The sequence below is a fragment of the Tachyglossus aculeatus genome, chromosome 1, assembly GCF_015852505.1.
Source record: "Tachyglossus aculeatus isolate mTacAcu1 chromosome 1, mTacAcu1.pri, whole genome shotgun sequence".
Classification (NCBI taxonomy): domain Eukaryota; kingdom Metazoa; phylum Chordata; class Mammalia; order Monotremata; family Tachyglossidae; genus Tachyglossus; species Tachyglossus aculeatus.
The window spans coordinates 48,624,405-48,643,627 of record NC_052066.1 but is presented as its reverse complement, the minus strand read 5'-3'; the positions used below and the strand labels follow the sequence as shown (position 1 = coordinate 48,643,627).

General features: G+C 44.7%; 1 protein-coding gene across 1 annotated transcript in view; it reads right to left on the bottom strand.

Moving 5' to 3' along the window:
- Window positions 1-19,223, bottom strand: part of MCF2L2 (MCF.2 cell line derived transforming sequence-like 2) — a 491,086-nt gene that overhangs the window by 33,301 nt on the left and 438,562 nt on the right. Inside the window, exon 27 of the mRNA XM_038758478.1 lies at window positions 18,872-18,967. Within this exon, the coding sequence (XP_038614406.1) occupies window positions 18,872-18,967 (96 nt within the window). The remainder of the gene's footprint in view (window positions 1-18,871; window positions 18,968-19,223) is intronic.

Here is a 19,223-nt window from a genome sequence, read left to right as displayed (position 1 = left end):
CAAACATATATACATATATACAGGTGCTGTGGGGAAGGGAATGAGGTAAGATGGGGGGGATGGAGAGAGGGACGAGGGGGAGAGGAAGGAAGGGGCTCAGTCAGGGAAGGCCTCCTGGAGGAGGTGAGCTCTCAGCAGGGCCTTATGAGATGAATGTCTCTCCCTTTCTCTTTCTCTGTCTCTGTCATTTCCTGTGCTCCAGTTTCCTAGAGGCCCCGGGGCTGAACCTAATAGAAGGTCTTCTTTGTGAGCTCCACTTTTGAGAGAGACAAAATTATTGTCATGGGTTCTAATTCCGGCTCTGTCACTTGTCTGCTATGTGACCTTGGGCAGGGCACTTCACATTTTATTTTGTTAGTATGTCTGGTTTTGTTCTCTGTCCCCCCCTTTTAGACTGTGAGCCCACTGTTGGGTAGGGACTGTCTCTATGTGTTGCCAACTTGCACTTCCCAAGTGCTTAGTACAGTGCTCTGCACACAGTAAGCGCTCAATAAATACGATTGATGATGATGATGATCTCTGGGCCTCAGATACCTCATCTGGAAAATGGGGATTGAGCCTGTGAGCCCCACGTGGGACAGGGAATGTGTCCAACCTGATTTGCTGGTAACCACCCCAAAGCTTAGAACAGTGCCTGGCACATAGTAAACACTAAACAAATTACATTATTATTATTAATACTATTATTATTATCATTAATAATAATAAAAAAGAATCAACATGAAACACAATAAATAATGGGAAGGGATTAATTCTGAGCAATCTGGAGGTTGAGGAGAAAAAAATCTATTTTGTTTTTTTTTTCCTCTCCTCCTCCCCAACCCCCCGCCCTACCTCCTTCCCCTCCCCACAACACCTGTACATATATTTGTACAGATTTGTTACTCTATTTATTTTACTTGTACATATTTACTTTTCTATTTATTTTGTTAACGATGTCCATCTAGCTTTACTTCTATTTATTCTGACAACTTGACACCTGTCCACATGCTTTGTTTTGTCATCTGTCTCCCCCTTCTTGACTGTGAGCCCGTTTTTGGGTAGGGACCATCTCTATATGTTGCCAACTTGTACTTCCCAAGCACTTAGTACAGTGCCCTGCACACAGTAAGCGCTCAATAAATACGATTGAATGGATGAATGAACATCCATGGGTGCTTGAAGGAAGTCCAGTCTGCAAGTTGGGAGACTAAGTAAGGGTTGGTTGGGGAAGGCTTTGCTTTTACTAATTTGAGCCAGGTTAAAATATTTGCTGGTCATAACCTCGCTTCAGTAGATAATTGACTTGTGACAGGAGATGGGAGGACTCTAGCTTCAGGCAGTGCATCCCTTGGTGGATTTATGGCTGTGTCTCATTTTGGTAAGCACACCTAAACAAGCTTAAAGGAGGGGAGGAGAAGGAAAAGGAGCATGTTCTAGTGGAAAGAGGCAGGAATGGGGAATCAAGAGACTCAGGTTCTAACCTCGGCTTTGCCATTTGCCTGTTGTGTGACCTTGGGCAAATCCCTTGACTTTTCCTGGCCTAAGTTTTTACATCTGTAAAAAGAGGATGCTCTCCTCTTGGAGTGTGAGCCCTGTGTGGGATAGAGACTGTGTCTGCTCTGATCATTTTGTATCTACCACAGTGGCTGGTGCATAATAAATGCTTACCAAATACCAGAGTTATTGGGGACAATACACCATGTCCTTGAGTGAGACAGTAACTTGAGCACAAATCTCACTGTTTAGGAGCATGCTTGGGAGGGGGCAGCAGGAGCTCATTACCAGCAATTTCATCAACACAATTAGGGCTGCCCTGTTTCTTCATGACCCCTATGCAATGGGCTTTGAATGGAAAATAAAGGAAAGACAGAGAGGGGTTACAGGAGAAGCCAGCCACGAATGTATAAGGCTATCTATTCATCTCTATGCTGATGACGCCCAAATCTACATCTCTGCCCCTGCTCTCTCTCCCTCCCTTCAGGCTTGGGTCTCTTCCTGCCTTCAGGACATATCCATCTGGATGTCTGCCCACCATCTAAAACTCAACATGTCCAAGACTGAACTCCTTATCTTCCCTTCCAAACCCTGCCCTCTCCCTGACTTTCCTGTCACTGTAGATGGCACTACCATCCTTCCCGTCTCACAGGCCCGCAACCTTGGTGTCATCCTCGACTCCGCTCTCTCGTTCGCCCCTCACATCTAATCTGTCACCAAAAAGTGCTGGTCTCACCTCCACAATATCACCAAGATCCACCCTTTCCTCTCCATCCAAACTGCTACCTTTCTGGTTCAGTCTCTTATCCTATCCTGACTGGATTACTGCATCAGCCTCCTCTCTGATCTCCCATCCTCCTGTCTCTCCCCACTTCAGTCTAAACTTCATGCTCATGCCTGGATCATCTTTGGGCAGAAACGCTCTGGGCATGTTACTCCCCTCCTCAAAAATCTCCAGTGGCTACCAGTCAACCTATGCATCAGGCAAAAACTGCTCACTCTCGGCTTCAAGGCTGTCCATCACCTCGCCCCCTCCCACCTCACCTATCTTCTTTCCTTCTACAGCCCAGCCAGCACCCTCCACTCCTCTGCTGCTAACCTCCTCAACGTGCCTCATTCTCACCTGTCCTGCCATCAACCCCTGGCCCACATCCTCCCCTTGGCCTGGCATGCCCTCCCTCCACACATCTGCCAAGCTAGCTCTCTTCCTCCCTTCAAAGCCCTACTGAGAGCTCACCTCCTCCAGGAGGCCTTCCCACACTGAGCCCCCTCTTTCCTCTCCCCCTCCCCACCCCCGCCCTACCTCCTTTCCCTCCCCACAGCACCTGTATATATGTTTGTACAGATTTATTACTCTATTTATTTTACTTGTACATATTTACTATTCTATTTATTTTGTTAATGATGTGCATCTAGCTTTACTTCTATTTATTCTGATGACTTGACACCTGCCATATGTTTTGTTTTGTTGCCTGTCTCCCCCTTCTAGACTGTGAGCCCATTGATGGGTAGGGACTGTCTCTATATGTTGCCGACTTGTACTTCCCAAGCGCTTAGTACAGTGCTCTGCACACAGTAAGTGCTCAATAAATACGACTGAATGAATGAATAAGGCCAGTGCTGGAAGTGAGCCAGAACCGGACCCAACTCTGCCCCAGGATAAGAAGAAGGGGATTCTCGGTCACCTAGGGCTGAGCCAAGGAGGGGCATACTGTTTCTGGTGGCCTGCAGGCCCAGTTCCACTTACTCCATTTGCCTCTGCCCTGAGGCCCTGGGCTGTGTACCCGATTGTATTCTTCTGTGGTGACTGGCTGGCTGGCTCCTCCCCACACTCCAGAAAGCCTACTCACATCAATCAATCAATGGTATTTATTGAGCACTTAATGAGTGCAGAGCACCGTACTAGCTACTTGAGAGGGTAAAATACAACAGAGTTGGTAGACATGTTCCCTACCCACTCAGTTGCCACTGTGGCTCTCTCTGCCACCCTTCTCCCCAAAGTGGACATATTAACTTGTACATATTTACTATCCTATTTATTTTGTTAATGACGTGCATCTAGCTTTATTTCTATTTTATTCTGATGACCTGACACCTGTCCACATGTTTTGCTTTGTTGCCTGTCTCCCCTTTCTAGACTGTGAGCCCACTGTTGGGTAGGGACCGTCTCTATATGTCGCCAACTTGTACTTCCCAAGCGCTTAGTACAGTGCTCTGCACACAGTAAGCACTCAATAAATACAATTGAATGAATGAATGAAAGAGAGCCTACTCATCACTACCCCACCCTTCCCAACCCTTGCTCCCGTAAACTCACTTGATCCTGGGATGGTGGTGGCCACTGCAGTGGTGATGGCCACTGGGATGATGGTGGCCACCTTAAATTTATTTTGTCTGTTTATTTTTATATTGTACTTTCCCAAGTGCTCAGTACAGTGCTCTGCACACAGTAAGAGCTCAATAACTACAAATGAATGAATGAATGGATGGTGATGGCCACAGTGATGGTGGCGGCCACTGGGATGGTGGTGGCCATAGGGATGGCGGTAGCCACAGGGATAGTGGTGGCAACTGGGATGGTGGTAGCCACAGGGATAGTGGTGACCACAGGGATAGTGGTGGCTACAGGGATGGTAGTGGCCACAGGGATGGTGGTGATCACTGGGATGGCGGTGGGCTGCAGCATTCCATTTTATACTTTCAGCATTGGATGAGACCATTACCAACATTTTACATTTCCAAACTCATACTATTTAGATTATCTGCTACCTCGTCTCCCTATCAATCTTATTAGCTCTATTGTTACTGGACATTTAACAGATGGGGAACCTGAGGCTTAAAAATCTTAAGTAATGGTTCCCAAAGTCACCCAATGGGCCCAGAGCAGAACCAGGATGAGTTTCAATCAATCAGTTCATGATATTATTGAGCGCTTTCTGAGTGCAAAGCATTTTCTTAATTTCTCTTGGCTTGTGACTGAAGAAACTGACCCCCTCAATCTGACTCTCGAAAGGAAGAGTAGTTCTCTGGGAGACTTTCTGAGGATGCACTTGGGAATGTGATCTTTGGGCATTTGATATTTGCCTCATCCTCAACCCCACAGAATTTATGTATATCTCCATAAATTATATATTATAAATTACTTATATTAATATCTATCTCCCCCTCTAGACTGTAAGCTCAGTTTGGGCAGGGAACGTGTCTACCAACTCTCTGTATTGTACTCTCCCAAGTACTCACACACTGCTCTGCACACAGTATGTGCTCCATAAATACCATTGATTGATTGATGAACATTTGAACGCTTTGGGGTGCAAATCCTACTGACAAAGCAATCTTGAACTGTAAGTGAGAATGGCAACACTGGGGCCCGCTCAATGTGGAAAGGAAAAATGGACCCTAACTGGGCTATCTGGTTTGCAGAGATGAGGTGCACACCTTATTTTTTCTTTCTTTCAAGCTCACACTGAGCTTTTGAATGTGTCTCAAGGGAAACCAGAATTTCAAGCGAAACTCGGGCTCTTTCAAAAGCCGGGTCCGTAGTTTCAGGTAGGATTAAAGTGGAGGATATTTGCCCCAATTTCTCTTTTGTTGGTGAGGCTGAGGTAGAAGGGGGCTGGTGGGTAGTGTGAGGGAAGGGAGTTGCAGCCTTTCCTTTTTTGGAGCCCAGGTGGGAACCAGACTCCGGCCACGGCCCTTCACAGCAAGAACTTCCCTGTTGTGGCCCAAAAGGGACTGAAACTTGGCTCGAGTTCACCAATCTGCCGGCAGGTTTCACGCTGGTAATCAAAACCCAGATTCAGGCTGGGCTTTGTCCCAGAAGAATGCCCTGTTCTCACAGAAAATGTCTGAGAGATCAAAATGTTAACTCTGAAAAGGAGACACAATAAGGTAGGTGAATCAATATCTGATAGGCCGTGGAGAGTTGTTTCTTTTTCTTTAATTCCTGCTTTGCAAATGTAGTCCCTGGGCACATACACCGTATTTTCCAGGCTACAAATTCTGCCTTGGGAAAGCCAGTCACCATTCCAAATGATTTGAATGAGGGTTGCTCATCTTTACTGAAAAGTAGCCTGGATTACGGATTTTCGTGAAAATTTGCATGAGCACAATGGTAGAGGGAGCATCCTTGACTCTTCCTCTTCTAAAAATCCCACAAAATCAACGGCAGCTGCGTTTATTGAGAGCCTACCAGGTGCAGATAATGATAAGCAGGATGGAGTACAGAGAAGCATCATGGCTTAGAACATGGGCTTGGGAGTCAGAAGGTCATGGGTTCTAATCCCAGCTTCGCCACTTGTCTGTTTTGTGACCTTGTGCAAATCACTTCACTTCTCTGGGCCTCAGTTACCTCATCTGTAAAATGGGGGTTGAGACTGTGAGCCCTTTGTGGGACCTGGACTGTATCTAACCTGATTTACTTGTATCCACCCCAGCGCTTAGTAAACTGCCTGGCACATAGTAAGTGTTTAGCAAATACCATTATTATCATTATTATTATGGGAACAGAGAATAGAAGTAAAAGTCTCTCTGTACAATGGAACTAGTAATTATTATTGTACTGGTATTTATAGAATGTAGACTGGAAGCTCATGGTGGGCAGGGAAATTGGCTACCAACTCTGCTAATATTGTACTCTCCAAGCACTTAGTACAGTGCTCTACATAAGGAAGTGCTCAATAAACACGATTGATTGGTATTTATTAAGTACATTAGTCTATACCTATTTGGTTTCTGTAGATGCTGTCAATGGTATCTGTGCTTAACACCGGCGAAATAGAAGATTATCGGATTGCAACACAGTTCATCCTTTCCTCCCACTCCCCTCTTTACATGCAATTATTCCTTACTCCCCCAGTCTGCCTTTCCTCCTCCATGTATTCCGGCTCCCTGATATGGTTCACAACCTCTCCCAATTTTCTCCCTTTCCTAATCCCACATACCTACCTTAATCCACTTCTTGCTACTGGTTTAGGGGAAATGCCATCTGTAGGCAACTAACCAGTTGCAACTAAGATCAATCATATTTATTGAGTGCTTACTATATGCAGAGTACTGTACTGAATGCTGGGGAGAGTCAGCGCTTAGAACAGTGCTTTGCACACAGTAAGCACTTAATAAATGCCGTCATTATTATTATTATTATTACAATATATTACAGAGTTGGTAGGCACGATCCCTGCCCACAGTGAGCTTCCGTCTAGAGTGGGGAGATTATCTAAGATAAACTAAGATAATCATATTCATAATTTATTTACAGATAATTATTACAGTTTGTCTCCCCCTCTACAACTGTCGGTTGGAACCATGTCAACATACGCTGTTGTGTGGCTAGTGGCTATTGTGTGTGGCTAGTGGTTAGAGCACAGGCCTGGGAGTTGGAGGACCTGAGTTCTAATCCCTGCTCTGCGACTTTCATTCATTCATTCATTCAATCATATTTATTGAGCGCTTACTGTGTGCAGAGCACTGCACTAAGCGCTTGGGAAGTACAAGTTGGCTTGCCTGCTATGTGAACTTGGGCAAGTCACTTATCTGTGTTTCAGTTACCTCATCCGTAAAATGGGGATTAAGAGTTTGAGCCCTGTGTTGTTACAGGAACTGTGTTTATCTGAATTTCCTTCTACCTCAGGATTTAGAAACAGTGCTTGACACATAATAAATGTGTAACAAATACCATTTTTTAAAAAGTATAGTGCTCTGCACACAATAAGTGCTCAGTAAATACCACTGCTATGTATCAGCGTGTACTTTGTATGTAATAATGTAGTACGCGACAATGGAGCTGCCCCCATTTGATAAACCACGTGATAGGGCTCCAGGAGGAAATACATCTCTTCCCTTCATCAGTTGCACGGTTAAGCTAGGCTTATGGAGAAACTTACAGAGAAGTGAAGTGACTTGTCCAAGGTCACACAGTAGGCAGGTGGCAGAGCTGGGATTAGAACTCAGGACCTCTGATTTCCAGGTCCATGCTCTTGCCACCAGACCACACTGCTTTTCCCCTAATGTCTAGGCAAGGCTCCTTAAGCCTCGAAGATGTCTCCGGGTGGCTCTGTGGTAGGCTCTGGAATGGGTGGTTAGTACATAGACTTGGCTGCCTTGGCTTCTTCGATTCTTGGATCAGGAATAGCCCTGTGAAATGTGGTCTGGTCCTCCAGCTCTTTCTCCTGTTGTGAGGGGGTTAAATGTCCACTTCCCAGACAGAAGGAGGAACTAAAGCTCTGTTCTTCTACTCCCAAAAAGGGGTCACGGGCTGCAGGTCCCCAGACAATAGGGGGAAGCAGTATGGTCTAGTGGAAAGAGCATGGGACTAGAAGTCAAAGGACCTGGGTTCGAATCCCAGCTCCGCCACTTGCTTGTTGTATGACCCTGGGCAAATCACTTCAAATCTCTGGGCCTCAGTTTCCTCATCTGTGAAATGGGAATTAAGACTGAGCCCCATGTGAGGACATGGACTGTGTCCAAACTGATTAACCTGTATCTACCCCAGCGCCAGTACAGTGCCTGACCGAGAGTAAAAACTTAATATCATTAAAAAATTAAAAAAAAACTTATCTGTGCCTCTGTTACCTCATCTTGAATCATGGGAATTCAATCTTCCTCCTGCTGATTTAGACCATGAGCCTGATGTGGGACAGGGACTACGATCAATCTATCATGGTATGGTGCTTGGCACATAGTAAGCACAATAATAACTGCTGGATGATCAGCAAAGTAGTCCCACCTAACGCTGTCAGTAATGATGCAGGTTCTTCACAGCACAGAATGCTCTGTTAATCAACAGCCGCTTTCAGAAATCGACACCTTAGCTCAGCCTTCATTCTTAACCCAGCCCAGTCCTCTCTCCGACCATTTTGCCTATGGTTTATTTCTAGCTACTAGGCAAATGAAGAAGGCCAATCTGTATACTCAATTGAATCATTAATTACTTACTCAGCAATCTCACCTTGGTCTATTTGTGTTACTCGATTATAACCTTGCTTTTCCTCTTGTTCCCACCATTAAAAAATAAGTTGAGTCTGCCTGAATCTCAAAGCAGACTCAAGGAGTGCCTCGAGGAGTGGCAGCGTGCCTCAGTGGAAAGAGCACGGTCTTTGGAGTCAGAGGTCACTGGTTCAAATCCCGGCTCTGCCAATAGTCAGCTGTGTGACTTTGAGCAAGTCACTTCCCTTCTCTGTGCCTCAGTTACCTCATCTGTAAAATGGGGATGAAGACTGTGAGCCCCCCATGGGACAACCTGATCACCTTGTAACGTCCCCCGTGCTTAGAACAGTGTTTTGCACATAGTAAGCGCTTAATAAATGCCATCATTATTATTATTATCTCCCATTATACTTTTAGTACTTAGAGGGCAGGAACTGGATCATTTGGTCTGGAGTAGTCTGCCAAGTGATTAGTAAATCTGTTACTCAAGACATCAACTCTGCCCTCCCCTGTTCTTCTATCTCATACTACCAACCCCCAGCCCCGGGTCATGGCCCCACACTTCGTTCATTCATTCATTCATTCAATCATATTTATTGAGCACTTACTGTGTGCAGAGCACTGTACTAAGCACTTGGGAAGTACAAGTTGGCAACATATAGAGATGGCCCCTACCCAACAGCGGGCTCACAGTCTAGTCCCCACTCCGCACCCTCCGCTCCTCTGCCGCTAATCTCCTCACCGTGCCTCGTTCTCGCCTGTCCCGCCATCGACCCCCGGCCCACGTCATCCCCTGGGCCTGGAATACCCTCCCTCCGCCCATCCGCCAAGCTAGCTCTCTTCCTCCCTTCAAGGCCCTACTGAGAGCTCACCTCCTCCAGGAGGCCTTCCCAGACTGAACCCCTTCCTTCCTCTCCCCCTCGTCCCCCCTCCATCCCCCCATCTTACCTCCTTCCCTTCCCCACAGCACCTGTATATATGTATATATGTTTGTACATATTTATTATTCTATTTATTTATTTATTTATTTTACTTGTACATATCTATTCTATTTATTTTATTTTGTTAGTATGTTTGGTTTTGTTCTCTGTCTCCCCCTTTTAGACTGTGAGCCCACTGTTGGGTAGGGACTGTCTCTATATGTTGCCAACTTGTACTTCCCAAGCGCTTAGTACAGTGCTCTGCACACAGTCAGTGCTCAATAAATACGATTGATTGATTGACTGATTGATAGAAGGGGGAGACAGACAACAAAACAAAACATAACTTCACTTCCTCCACTCCTGCACTCGTGTCACGGAGCACTGTTGGCCGAAATCTGAGCACCAGCCCAATCTCGCCCCTCTCAAACTCATCCTCACCCACTATAACTCTGCCTTCTTTATTGACTCCCCTGCCCTTTGCCCATGACAATTCTTCCAGACCTTTACCTCCTTCCTGAAACTCCCAGAGTCCACACCTCCTCCATCACCCGTGAAGACATGCCAACCACCTCATTGATAAGATCAAAACCATTTGGTGTCTCTCGACTTAGACTGAGAGCCCCACATGGGACAGGGACAGCATCCAACCTGATTATCTTAGATTTACACCAGCAGTTAGGACAGGGCATTGTCCACAGTAAGTGCTTAACATTTATAATAATCATAATCATACTAATGTGTGACCTCACCCAAATCTCCTTTTCACCTTCCCAGCTTCCTCCTACCCCTGAAAAACCTCCTCAGCCTTCTTGGCTGTTGGAGCGCTCCCATCTCCTTTCAAAATCTATCCCCTCTATCGGCACTTCTGACCCAATTCCTTCACAGGTTATAAAAACACTTACATCCAACCTTCTTTCTTCCCTGTACACCATCTTCAACTGCTCAGTTTGTGATACTCCCTTCCCTGCTGCCTTCAAAAACACTTACCAATGAATCGTCAATGGAATTTATTGAACATTCACTATGTGCAGGGCATTGTACTTGAAACTTGGGACAGTGTAAAACAACAGAGTTGGTAGAAGTTATCCTTGTCCACAAGGAGTTTATAGTCTTACTGGAGAAGAGTCTCCCAATCCTAAAAAAAGCCCAACAACCCTTGTCTGTACCCCAATTCGCCACCCAGTTATTACCCCCACTCTGTCTTACCATTCCTGTCCAAACTACTTAAATGAGGCCTTCTGCCTCCACTTTCTCTCCTCCAACCTCTTTCTAGATACTTTACAACCTGGCTTCCTCCCTGCATCCTCCCACTGAGATTTCTTTGTTCCACGATAACCCTCCAAATCTAACACACTGCATACTGTCCTATTCTTCCTCAAACTTGTGGCTTCCTTTGACACTGTGGACCAGCCCCTTCTCCCAGAAATACTCTCTAATTTTGGTTTTCCTGACACAGTCCTCTCACGGTTCTTCTCTTAATTCTCTGGCTGCTTCTTCTCATTCTCCTTTGACAGCTCTGCCTCTCCCTCTCTTACTATGGTATCCCTCAGCACTCAGTTCTTGGTTCCTTCTAAGTCTCAATCTATGATCACTTCTCTAGGGTGTTCATCCTCTTTTGTTTTTTTTTTGTTTGTTTGTTTTTGTTTTTTTGGTATTTGTTAAGCATTCACTACGTGCCAGGCACTGTACTAAGTGCTGGGGTAGATACAAACTAATGAGATTGGATACAGTCCATGTTCCACCATGGACTCCGTCTTCATTCCCATTTTACAGATGCGGTAACTGAGCCTAGAGAAGTTAAGTGACTTGTCCAGGGTCACACAGAAGATAAGTAGGGAGCTGGGATTAGAATCCAGGGACAGAGAAGCAGCGTGGCTCAGTGTAAAGAGCACGGGCTTGGGAGTCAGAGGTCTGGGGTTTGAATCCCGCCTCCCTCACATGTCTGCTGTGTGACCTTGGGCAAGTAACTTAACTTCTCTGTGCCTCAGTTCCCTCATCTGTAAAATGGGGATTAAGACTGTGAGCCCCACGTGGGACAACCTCATCACCTTGTATTCCCCCCAGCGCTTAGAACAGTGCTTCGCACATAGTAAGAGCTTAACAAATACCAACATTATCATTATTATCATTCTGACTTCCAGTCCATATTTCATTCTGCTCCCATGGTCCTTTTTGTACACTCCTCAAAAACCTCCAATGGCTGGCCATTGCTCTTCGCCTCAAGATAAACCAATCATCAGCTATTTTACCACTACTTATCTTCGCACTTCTCCTGCCTCACCCCAGTTCACATGCTTCATTCTTAAACCCACCCATTAGTTGCGCCTTTATTCTGGTTTCTCCTTCCACCTCTGGCTCAGGCCCTTTCTTTTGCCCTTGAACTCCCTCCCTCTTGACATCCAGATCACTACTTTCTCTATCTTTGAGGTCCGCCAAGCTAGCTCTCTTCCTCCCTTCAAGGCCCTACTGAGAGCTCACCTCCTCCAGGAGGCCTTCCAGACTGAGCCCCCTCCTTCCTCTCCCCCTCACCCCCTCTCCATCCCCCCATCTTACCTCCTTCCCTTCCCCACAGCACCTGCATATATGTATATATGCTTGTACATATTTATTACTCTATTTATTTATTTATTTATTTATTTATTTTACTTGTACATATCTATTCTATTTATTTGATTTTGTTAGTATGTTTGGTTTTGTTCTCTGTCTCCCCCTTTTAGACTGTGAGCCCACTGTTGGGTAGGGACCGTCTCTATATGTTGCCAACTTGTACTTCCCAAGCGCTTAGTACAGTGCTCTGCACACAGTAAGCGCTCAATAAATACGATTGATGATGATGATGATTTCCTTCAGAAGATCTTCCCTGATTAATCTCTCATCTCCTCACCCTCTTACCCCCACAGCTGCTTTTTCAGCACTTCTGGATCACCTAGGCATTTGGGCACTCAACACACCCTTCCCCTTCTGGTACTTATGTACGTATCTTTATTCTCTATTGCTTCCTCTCACCCGTAACGGTTTTAATGGTATTTGTTAAGTATTTACTATGCGCCAGGCACTGTACCTCAAGCTGGGGTAGAGCCAATATAATCAGGTTGGGCACAGTCCCTGACCCACATAAGGCTCATAGTCTTAATCCCCATTTTACGGATGAGGTAACTGAGGCATGGAGACGTTAAATGACTGGCCCAAGGTCACACAGAAGACAAGGGGAAGACTGTGATTAGAACTCAGGTCCTCTAACTTCCAGGCCTGTACTCTTTCTATTAGGCCACAGGACTTCTCTAGACTTTGCTGCTTCACTAACTAATTGTAGTGCCTGTCTCCCCTGCTAGATCCTAAATTTCTTGAGGGCAAGGTCCTTGTCGACTTACTCTAATGTATTCTCCCAGGCACTTAGTATAGTGCTGTGCACACAATAAGCACTCAATAAGTAGTAGCGTGGCTCAGTGGAAAGAGCACGGGCTTTGGAGTCAGAGGTCATGGGTTCGAATCCCGGCTCCACCACATGTCTGCTATGTGACCTTGGGCCAGTCACTTAACTTCTCTGAGCCTTAGTTACCTCATCTGTAAAATGGGGATTAAGACTGTGAGCCCCACGGGGGACAACCTGATCACGTTGTATTATCCCCCCCAGCGCTTAGAACAGTGCTTTGCATATAGTAAGCGCTTAATCAATCAATCAATCGTATTTATTGAGCGCTTACTGTGTGCAGAGCATTGTACTAAGCGCTTGGGAAGTACAAGTTGGCAACATATAGAGACAGTCCCTACCCAACAGTGGGCTCACAGTCTAAAAGGGGGAGACAGAGAACAAAACCAAACATACTAACAAAATAAAATAAATAGAATTTATTAACAAATTAACAAATGCCATCATTATTATTAGTAGTAGTAGTAGGTAGTCAAAATATATCACCGATGATTTACAGTGTGCTTTCCTCACGTGACTTTAATACATTTTCATTGTTTTATTAACATATCGGATTCAGTTGTTTTCTTTCTAAGATGAAAAATGGTAATCTGGTTGTTTAGAAAATTGACTATATCAATGAATGGTATTTATTGAGCGCTTACTGTGTGCAGAGCACTGTACTAAAGTGCTCTGTTGTGATTTGCATTCATTCATTCAATCGTATTTATTGAGCGCTTACTGTGTGCAGAGCACTGTACTAAACGCTTGGAAAGTACAATTCGGCAACAGATACAGACAATCCCTACCCAACAACGGGCTCACAGTCCATAAGGAGGAGACAGACAACAAAACAAAACAAGTAGATGGGCATTAATGCGGTCCAGGATGATAATTAACCAGAAGGAAAATTAAAATTCATTGTATTACAATAATTTCCATCTTGGCTCTAGAGTGACAGTATTATATCTGCACCCACGCCTTGCTGTTGGTCTGATGGGGAGGAGCCTGGCTTTGGATCTCAAGATCTCAAGAGACCTGAATCTAGTCCGGGTTCTGCCCTGTTGCATTGTATTGTACTACTATACTTTCCCAAGTGCTTAGTACAGTGCTTTGCACACAGTAAGCACTCAGAGGAGCAGCATGGCCTTGTGGCAAGAGCCCGGGCTTGGGAGTCGGAGGTCATGGGTTCTAATCCCGGCTCCGCCCCTTGTCTGCTGTGTGACCTTGGGCCAGTCACTTAACTTCTCTGTGCCCCAATTACCTCATCGGTTAAATGGGGCTTGAGACTGTGAGCCCCACGTGGGACAATCTGATTACCCTGTATTTACCCCAGAGCCTAGAACAGCGCTTGGCACATATAAGCGCTTAACAAATACCATAATTAGTATTATTATTATTAAATGTGATTGAATGAATGAATGAATGAAAGTCCTTTGGAGCCATACCTTCAGTGATGAAAGCTGAATACTACTACTACTACTAATAATAATAATAATAGTAATTATGGTATTTTTAAGTGCTTACTATGTTCCAGGCAACGTTCTAAGCGCTGGGATGGATACAGGCAAATTGGGTTGGACACAGTCCCTGTCATTCATTCATTCAATTGTATTTATTGAGCGCTTACTGTGTGCAGAGAACTGTACTAAGCGCTTGGGAAGTCCAAGTTGGCAACATATAGAGACAGTCCCTACCCAACAACGGGCTCACAGTCTAGAAGGGGGGACGTTGGGCTCATAATCTCAATCCCCATTTTACAGATGAAGTAACTGAGGCCCAGAGAAGTGAAGTGGCTTGCCCAAGGTCACACAGCAGACAAGTGGCAGAGCCAGGATAAGAACCCATGATTGTCAGACTCCCAAGACCGTGCTCTATCCACTAGTTCATGCTACTTCCCTGCAAGCCATCTGTGAGCCCGCTGTTGGGCAGGGACCGTCTCTATATGTTGCCAACTTGTACTTCCCAAGCGCTTAGTACAGTGCTCTGCACACAGTAAGCGCTCAATAAATACGATTGAATGAATGAATGAATGAACTTTGCTTCCCTGCTTCAGACCGCAGGATCAACTAGGGCATTCGGCATGCCCATTCAGCAGGAATCAATCAATCAATCATATTTATTGAGTGCTTACTGGGTACAGAGAACTGTACTAAGCACTCGAGAAAGTAAAACATAATAGATGTGATTCCTGCCCACAAGGAGTTTACGGTCTACAGGGGGAGACAAACACTAAAATAAATTTCAGATAGGAAAAATAGTGGAGTATAAGGATATTTTTGTAAGTGCTGTGGGCCTGGAGTGAGTAGCAAAGTGCTTAAGGGATCCACAGACAAGTGCATAGTGGTCAATGAAGGGAGGGTGGATAGGGAAAATGAGAACTTAGTAAGGGAAATCCTGACAAAACCTGAAAAATGGCTAATGTGGGTCGAAAAGATCGCAGCTGCTACCAAGTTATTAAGTTAACAATAATAAAAACTGTGGTATTTGCTAAGTGCTTACTATGAACCAGGCACCATACTAAGTGCTGGGGTGGATACAAGCCAATCAGGTTGGACACAGTCCCTGTCCCGTGTAGTGTTCACCATCTTCAGCTCCATTTTACAGATGAGGCAACTGAGGCCCAGAGAAGTGACGTGCCTTGCCCAAGGTCACACAGCAGACAAGTAGTGGAGCTCGGATTAGAACCCACGACCTTCTGACTCCCTAGCTGGGCTCTATCTGCTCTGCCACACTGCTTCCCCTGCTTAGGCTAAGGTGCTACGGCACTGAATCAGCACTTTGGCCGTTAAATAGGTCCTCAATAAACTCTTCAACGTGCTGGACCCTTCCTACCCACCTACTCCGTTAAGTCTGCGGCTGGCAGAAATGGGATTGTCAGGGAAGGGAGAATGTGTAAGCCACCCACAAGCCTCTAGCAGGATAATTAATTTCTCTGCGCTGGTTCTCAGTCCTTAAATTTCCACTGGGAGACCCCCATCACCACCGTCATCGCATCATCTGTAGCTAATGATCACTCCTATATCCTGGCAGGTGGATGAGAAAATTTCTATATGTCTCTCTTAGAATATCTTCTTCAACTAGGTTGTCTGACCAAAAGTACATTCAACATTTTATCTGCCTTACACAGGTCCTCCAAAATAGGGTAGTTCTGAGGCAGAGAGAGGGGGCATGGATGGGCCATATTCATTTCAGTTCACTAGATAACCAGAGATGGTTTATTCTTCCTTCCTCTCCCCCTCGTCCCCCTCTCCATCCCCGCCGTCTTACCTCCTTCCCTTCCCCACAGCACCTGTATATATGTATATATGGTTGTACATATTTATTACTCTATTTATTTATTTATTTATTTTACTTGTACATATCTATCCTATTTATTTTATTTTGTTAGTATGTTTGGTTTTGTTCTCTGTCTCCCCCTTTTAGACTGTGAGCCCACTGTTGGGTAGGGACTGTCTCTATATGTTGCCAATTTGTACTTCCCAAGCGCTTAGTACAGTGCTCTGCACATAGTAAGCGCTCAATAAATAAGATTGATGATGATGATGATGATGATAAGGGGAAACTGAGGCTCAAGGAGGCTAAATACCGGGCCCAAAGTTACCTAGCAAGCTTGTGGTAGGGCTAAAATGAGTATTCTGAATGAGCATGGGCCTGGGAGCTAGAGGACGTGGGTTCTACTCCCAGTTCTGCCACGTACCTGCTGTGTGACCTTGGGCAAGTCACTTAACTTCTCTGTTTCTGGATTTCCTCACCTGCAAAAAGGAGATTCAATGCCTCCTATTTAGGCTGTGAGTCCCGTGTTGGACCTCATTATCTTGTATCAATCCCAGAGCTTAGTACATTGCTTGTAAATAGTCAACTTGGCAAATACTACAGTCATTATTTATTATTATTATGAAATTCCTGATTTATAGTAACACCCACCGTTTCCCTAAATGGATTGCTTTATGATGTGGAAACCTTATTTTTATGACTTTGAGTCCATTAGTGAGGAACTGCACGGGCACCATCTGCTCTTTGTAAGTCAAATAATTAAACGCATACATCTTATTATACAAGTCTAAGGAATTTATCAAGAATGTGTATTAAGCAATGAGGTTCCGACCATTCTACCTTCTACTGTTGAAGAGGTTATGAAAATTGGTCATGCCTGGAAATACTTGAAGGCAAGAATGATTAAAAAAGGTTACAGAATGTATTTTCCCCATTATGGTGAAGTATCTGTGCCAGTGAACCCTAGAAAATTAAGTCCCTACTCTTGCTAAACAAACCGGGGTACTCAGAATATGATTAATTGGTAACTTTCAGGCACCACCACTGCTGGTTTATCTCTATTTGACTCTGATTCTTTCAGAGCTTGCTGACTGCCAAACAAGAATGACATGAATAAGATGATCTGAACCACAAACAAAAAGAACTTTTCTTTCAAATGCCAGACTCCTTACATTAGACTGGTCAAGGAATTACTTGATAGCACTCCAGTGCGGGATTCACTCATTCATTCAATCGTATATTACATATTTACTATTCTGTTTATTTTATGTTGTTAATATGTTTTCTTTTGTTGTCCGTCCTCCCCTTCTAGACTGTGAGCCCGCTGTTGGGTAGGGATCGTCTCTATATGTTACCAACTTGTACTTCCAAAGCGCTTAGTACAGTGCTCTGCACACAGTAAACGCTCAATAAATACGATTGATTGAATGAATGAATGAATGAATGCCCCCTTCAAAGCAGCATGGCTCAGTGGAAAGAGCCCGGGCTTTGGAGTCAGAGACAATGAGTTCAAATCCCGGCTCTGCCAATTGTCAGCTGTGTGACTTTGGGCAAGTCACTTCACTTCCCTGTGCCTCAGTTATCTCATCTGTAAAATGGGGATTAAGACTGTAAGCCCCCTGTGGGACAACCTGATCACCTTGTAACCTCCCCAGTGCTTAGAACAGTGCTTTGCACATAGTAAGCGCTTAATAAATGCCATCATTATTATTCAAAAAGGTTGATGTGTCAGATGCTTTCCGTGGGTAAGGTAAAGGACGAACATCAAGCAACGTAGTGAGTTTCCTTTAAGCGTCTCGCTTTGCAGTGCTAACATTTTGAGTTGCTCAATGGCTTCCGTTCATAGTGACCTTCAGGAACTGGTGCTAAATATATCACGCAGCTATTTCCTCCTTCCTCCTTCCCTTCCCTACAGCACCTGTATATATGTATATATGTTTGTACATATTTATTACTCTATTTATTTATTTTACTTGTACATATCTATTCTATTTATTTTATTTTGTTAGTATGTTTGGTTTTGTTCTCTGTCTCCCCCTTTTAGACTGTGAGCCCACTATTGGGTAGGGACTGTCTCTATATGTTGCCAATTTGTACTTCCCAAGCGCTTAGTACAGTGCTCTGCACACAGTAAGCACTCAATAAATATGATTGATGATGATGATGATGATGATTTCCCAGGCAACTGAAAAATGTCTAGAGTGTCAGGCCATTCTTCAAATTTTTAGATCACTGAGGAGCTTGCAAAAGAATCTCCTGGAAATCAAGTTCTTAAGAGGTGTGATTAGCAGGACCCAAGTAAATCCCGCATTTTATTAACACTATCATATAAACTGTGAGAAGCGGCATGGCCTAGTGGATAGAGTACGGGCCTGAGCGTCAGAAGGACCTGGGTTCTAATTTCTGCTCTGCCACTGGGGGACCTTGGGCAAGTCACTTCACTCCTCTGTGCCCCAGCTACCTCATCTGTAAAACGGGGATTAAGACTGTGACACCCACTTGGGACATGGATTGTGTCCAACCTGATTAGCTTGTATCTACCCCAGCACTTAGCACAGTGCCTGACACATAGTAAGCGCTTAACCAATACCATTACAAAAACCACAAACCAAAGACTGTTGTTGCTGCTGCTGTTGTGAATTCTGCTGGAACTCTGATTGAGGAAAGTACTCTGTAAAAATTTTAGACCAGCAAGACCACGCCTTAGGCTTGCAGTCTGCAGGAAGGAGGTGAGGAGGACAGGACAAGAAAATGCAGTGGATTAATGGATGAAGGCATGACGGCAGGGGACATGGATGTGAACGGTGTCCTGAACACTGATGGCTGGACACTCACTGAATGCCATGAGGGATTATTTTACCTTTGGGAGGAGCTCTGCGGTTGGAAAGACCCTGCAGAGTGAATCGCTTTCTAGCAAGAGCTGAGCGCTCAAGGTTAAGATTGGCAGAAGCGTCGGCTAGGAAAGAGAGAGGCAGAGGGGAAAGAAATAAGGCAAATCTTGAAGTTCATGATAAAAGAAGGATTTTCGCCTCCTGACAGTTAAAAACACACCATCTCTCTCTCTCTCTCTCTCTCTCTCTCTCTCTCTCTCTCTCTCTCACACACACACACACACACACACACACACACAATCCCAATTTCAAATAAATATCAAGCAGGCAGTATAGATGAAGAATACAAGGCAAGTTTACCAGATATATTTCACATCAGAG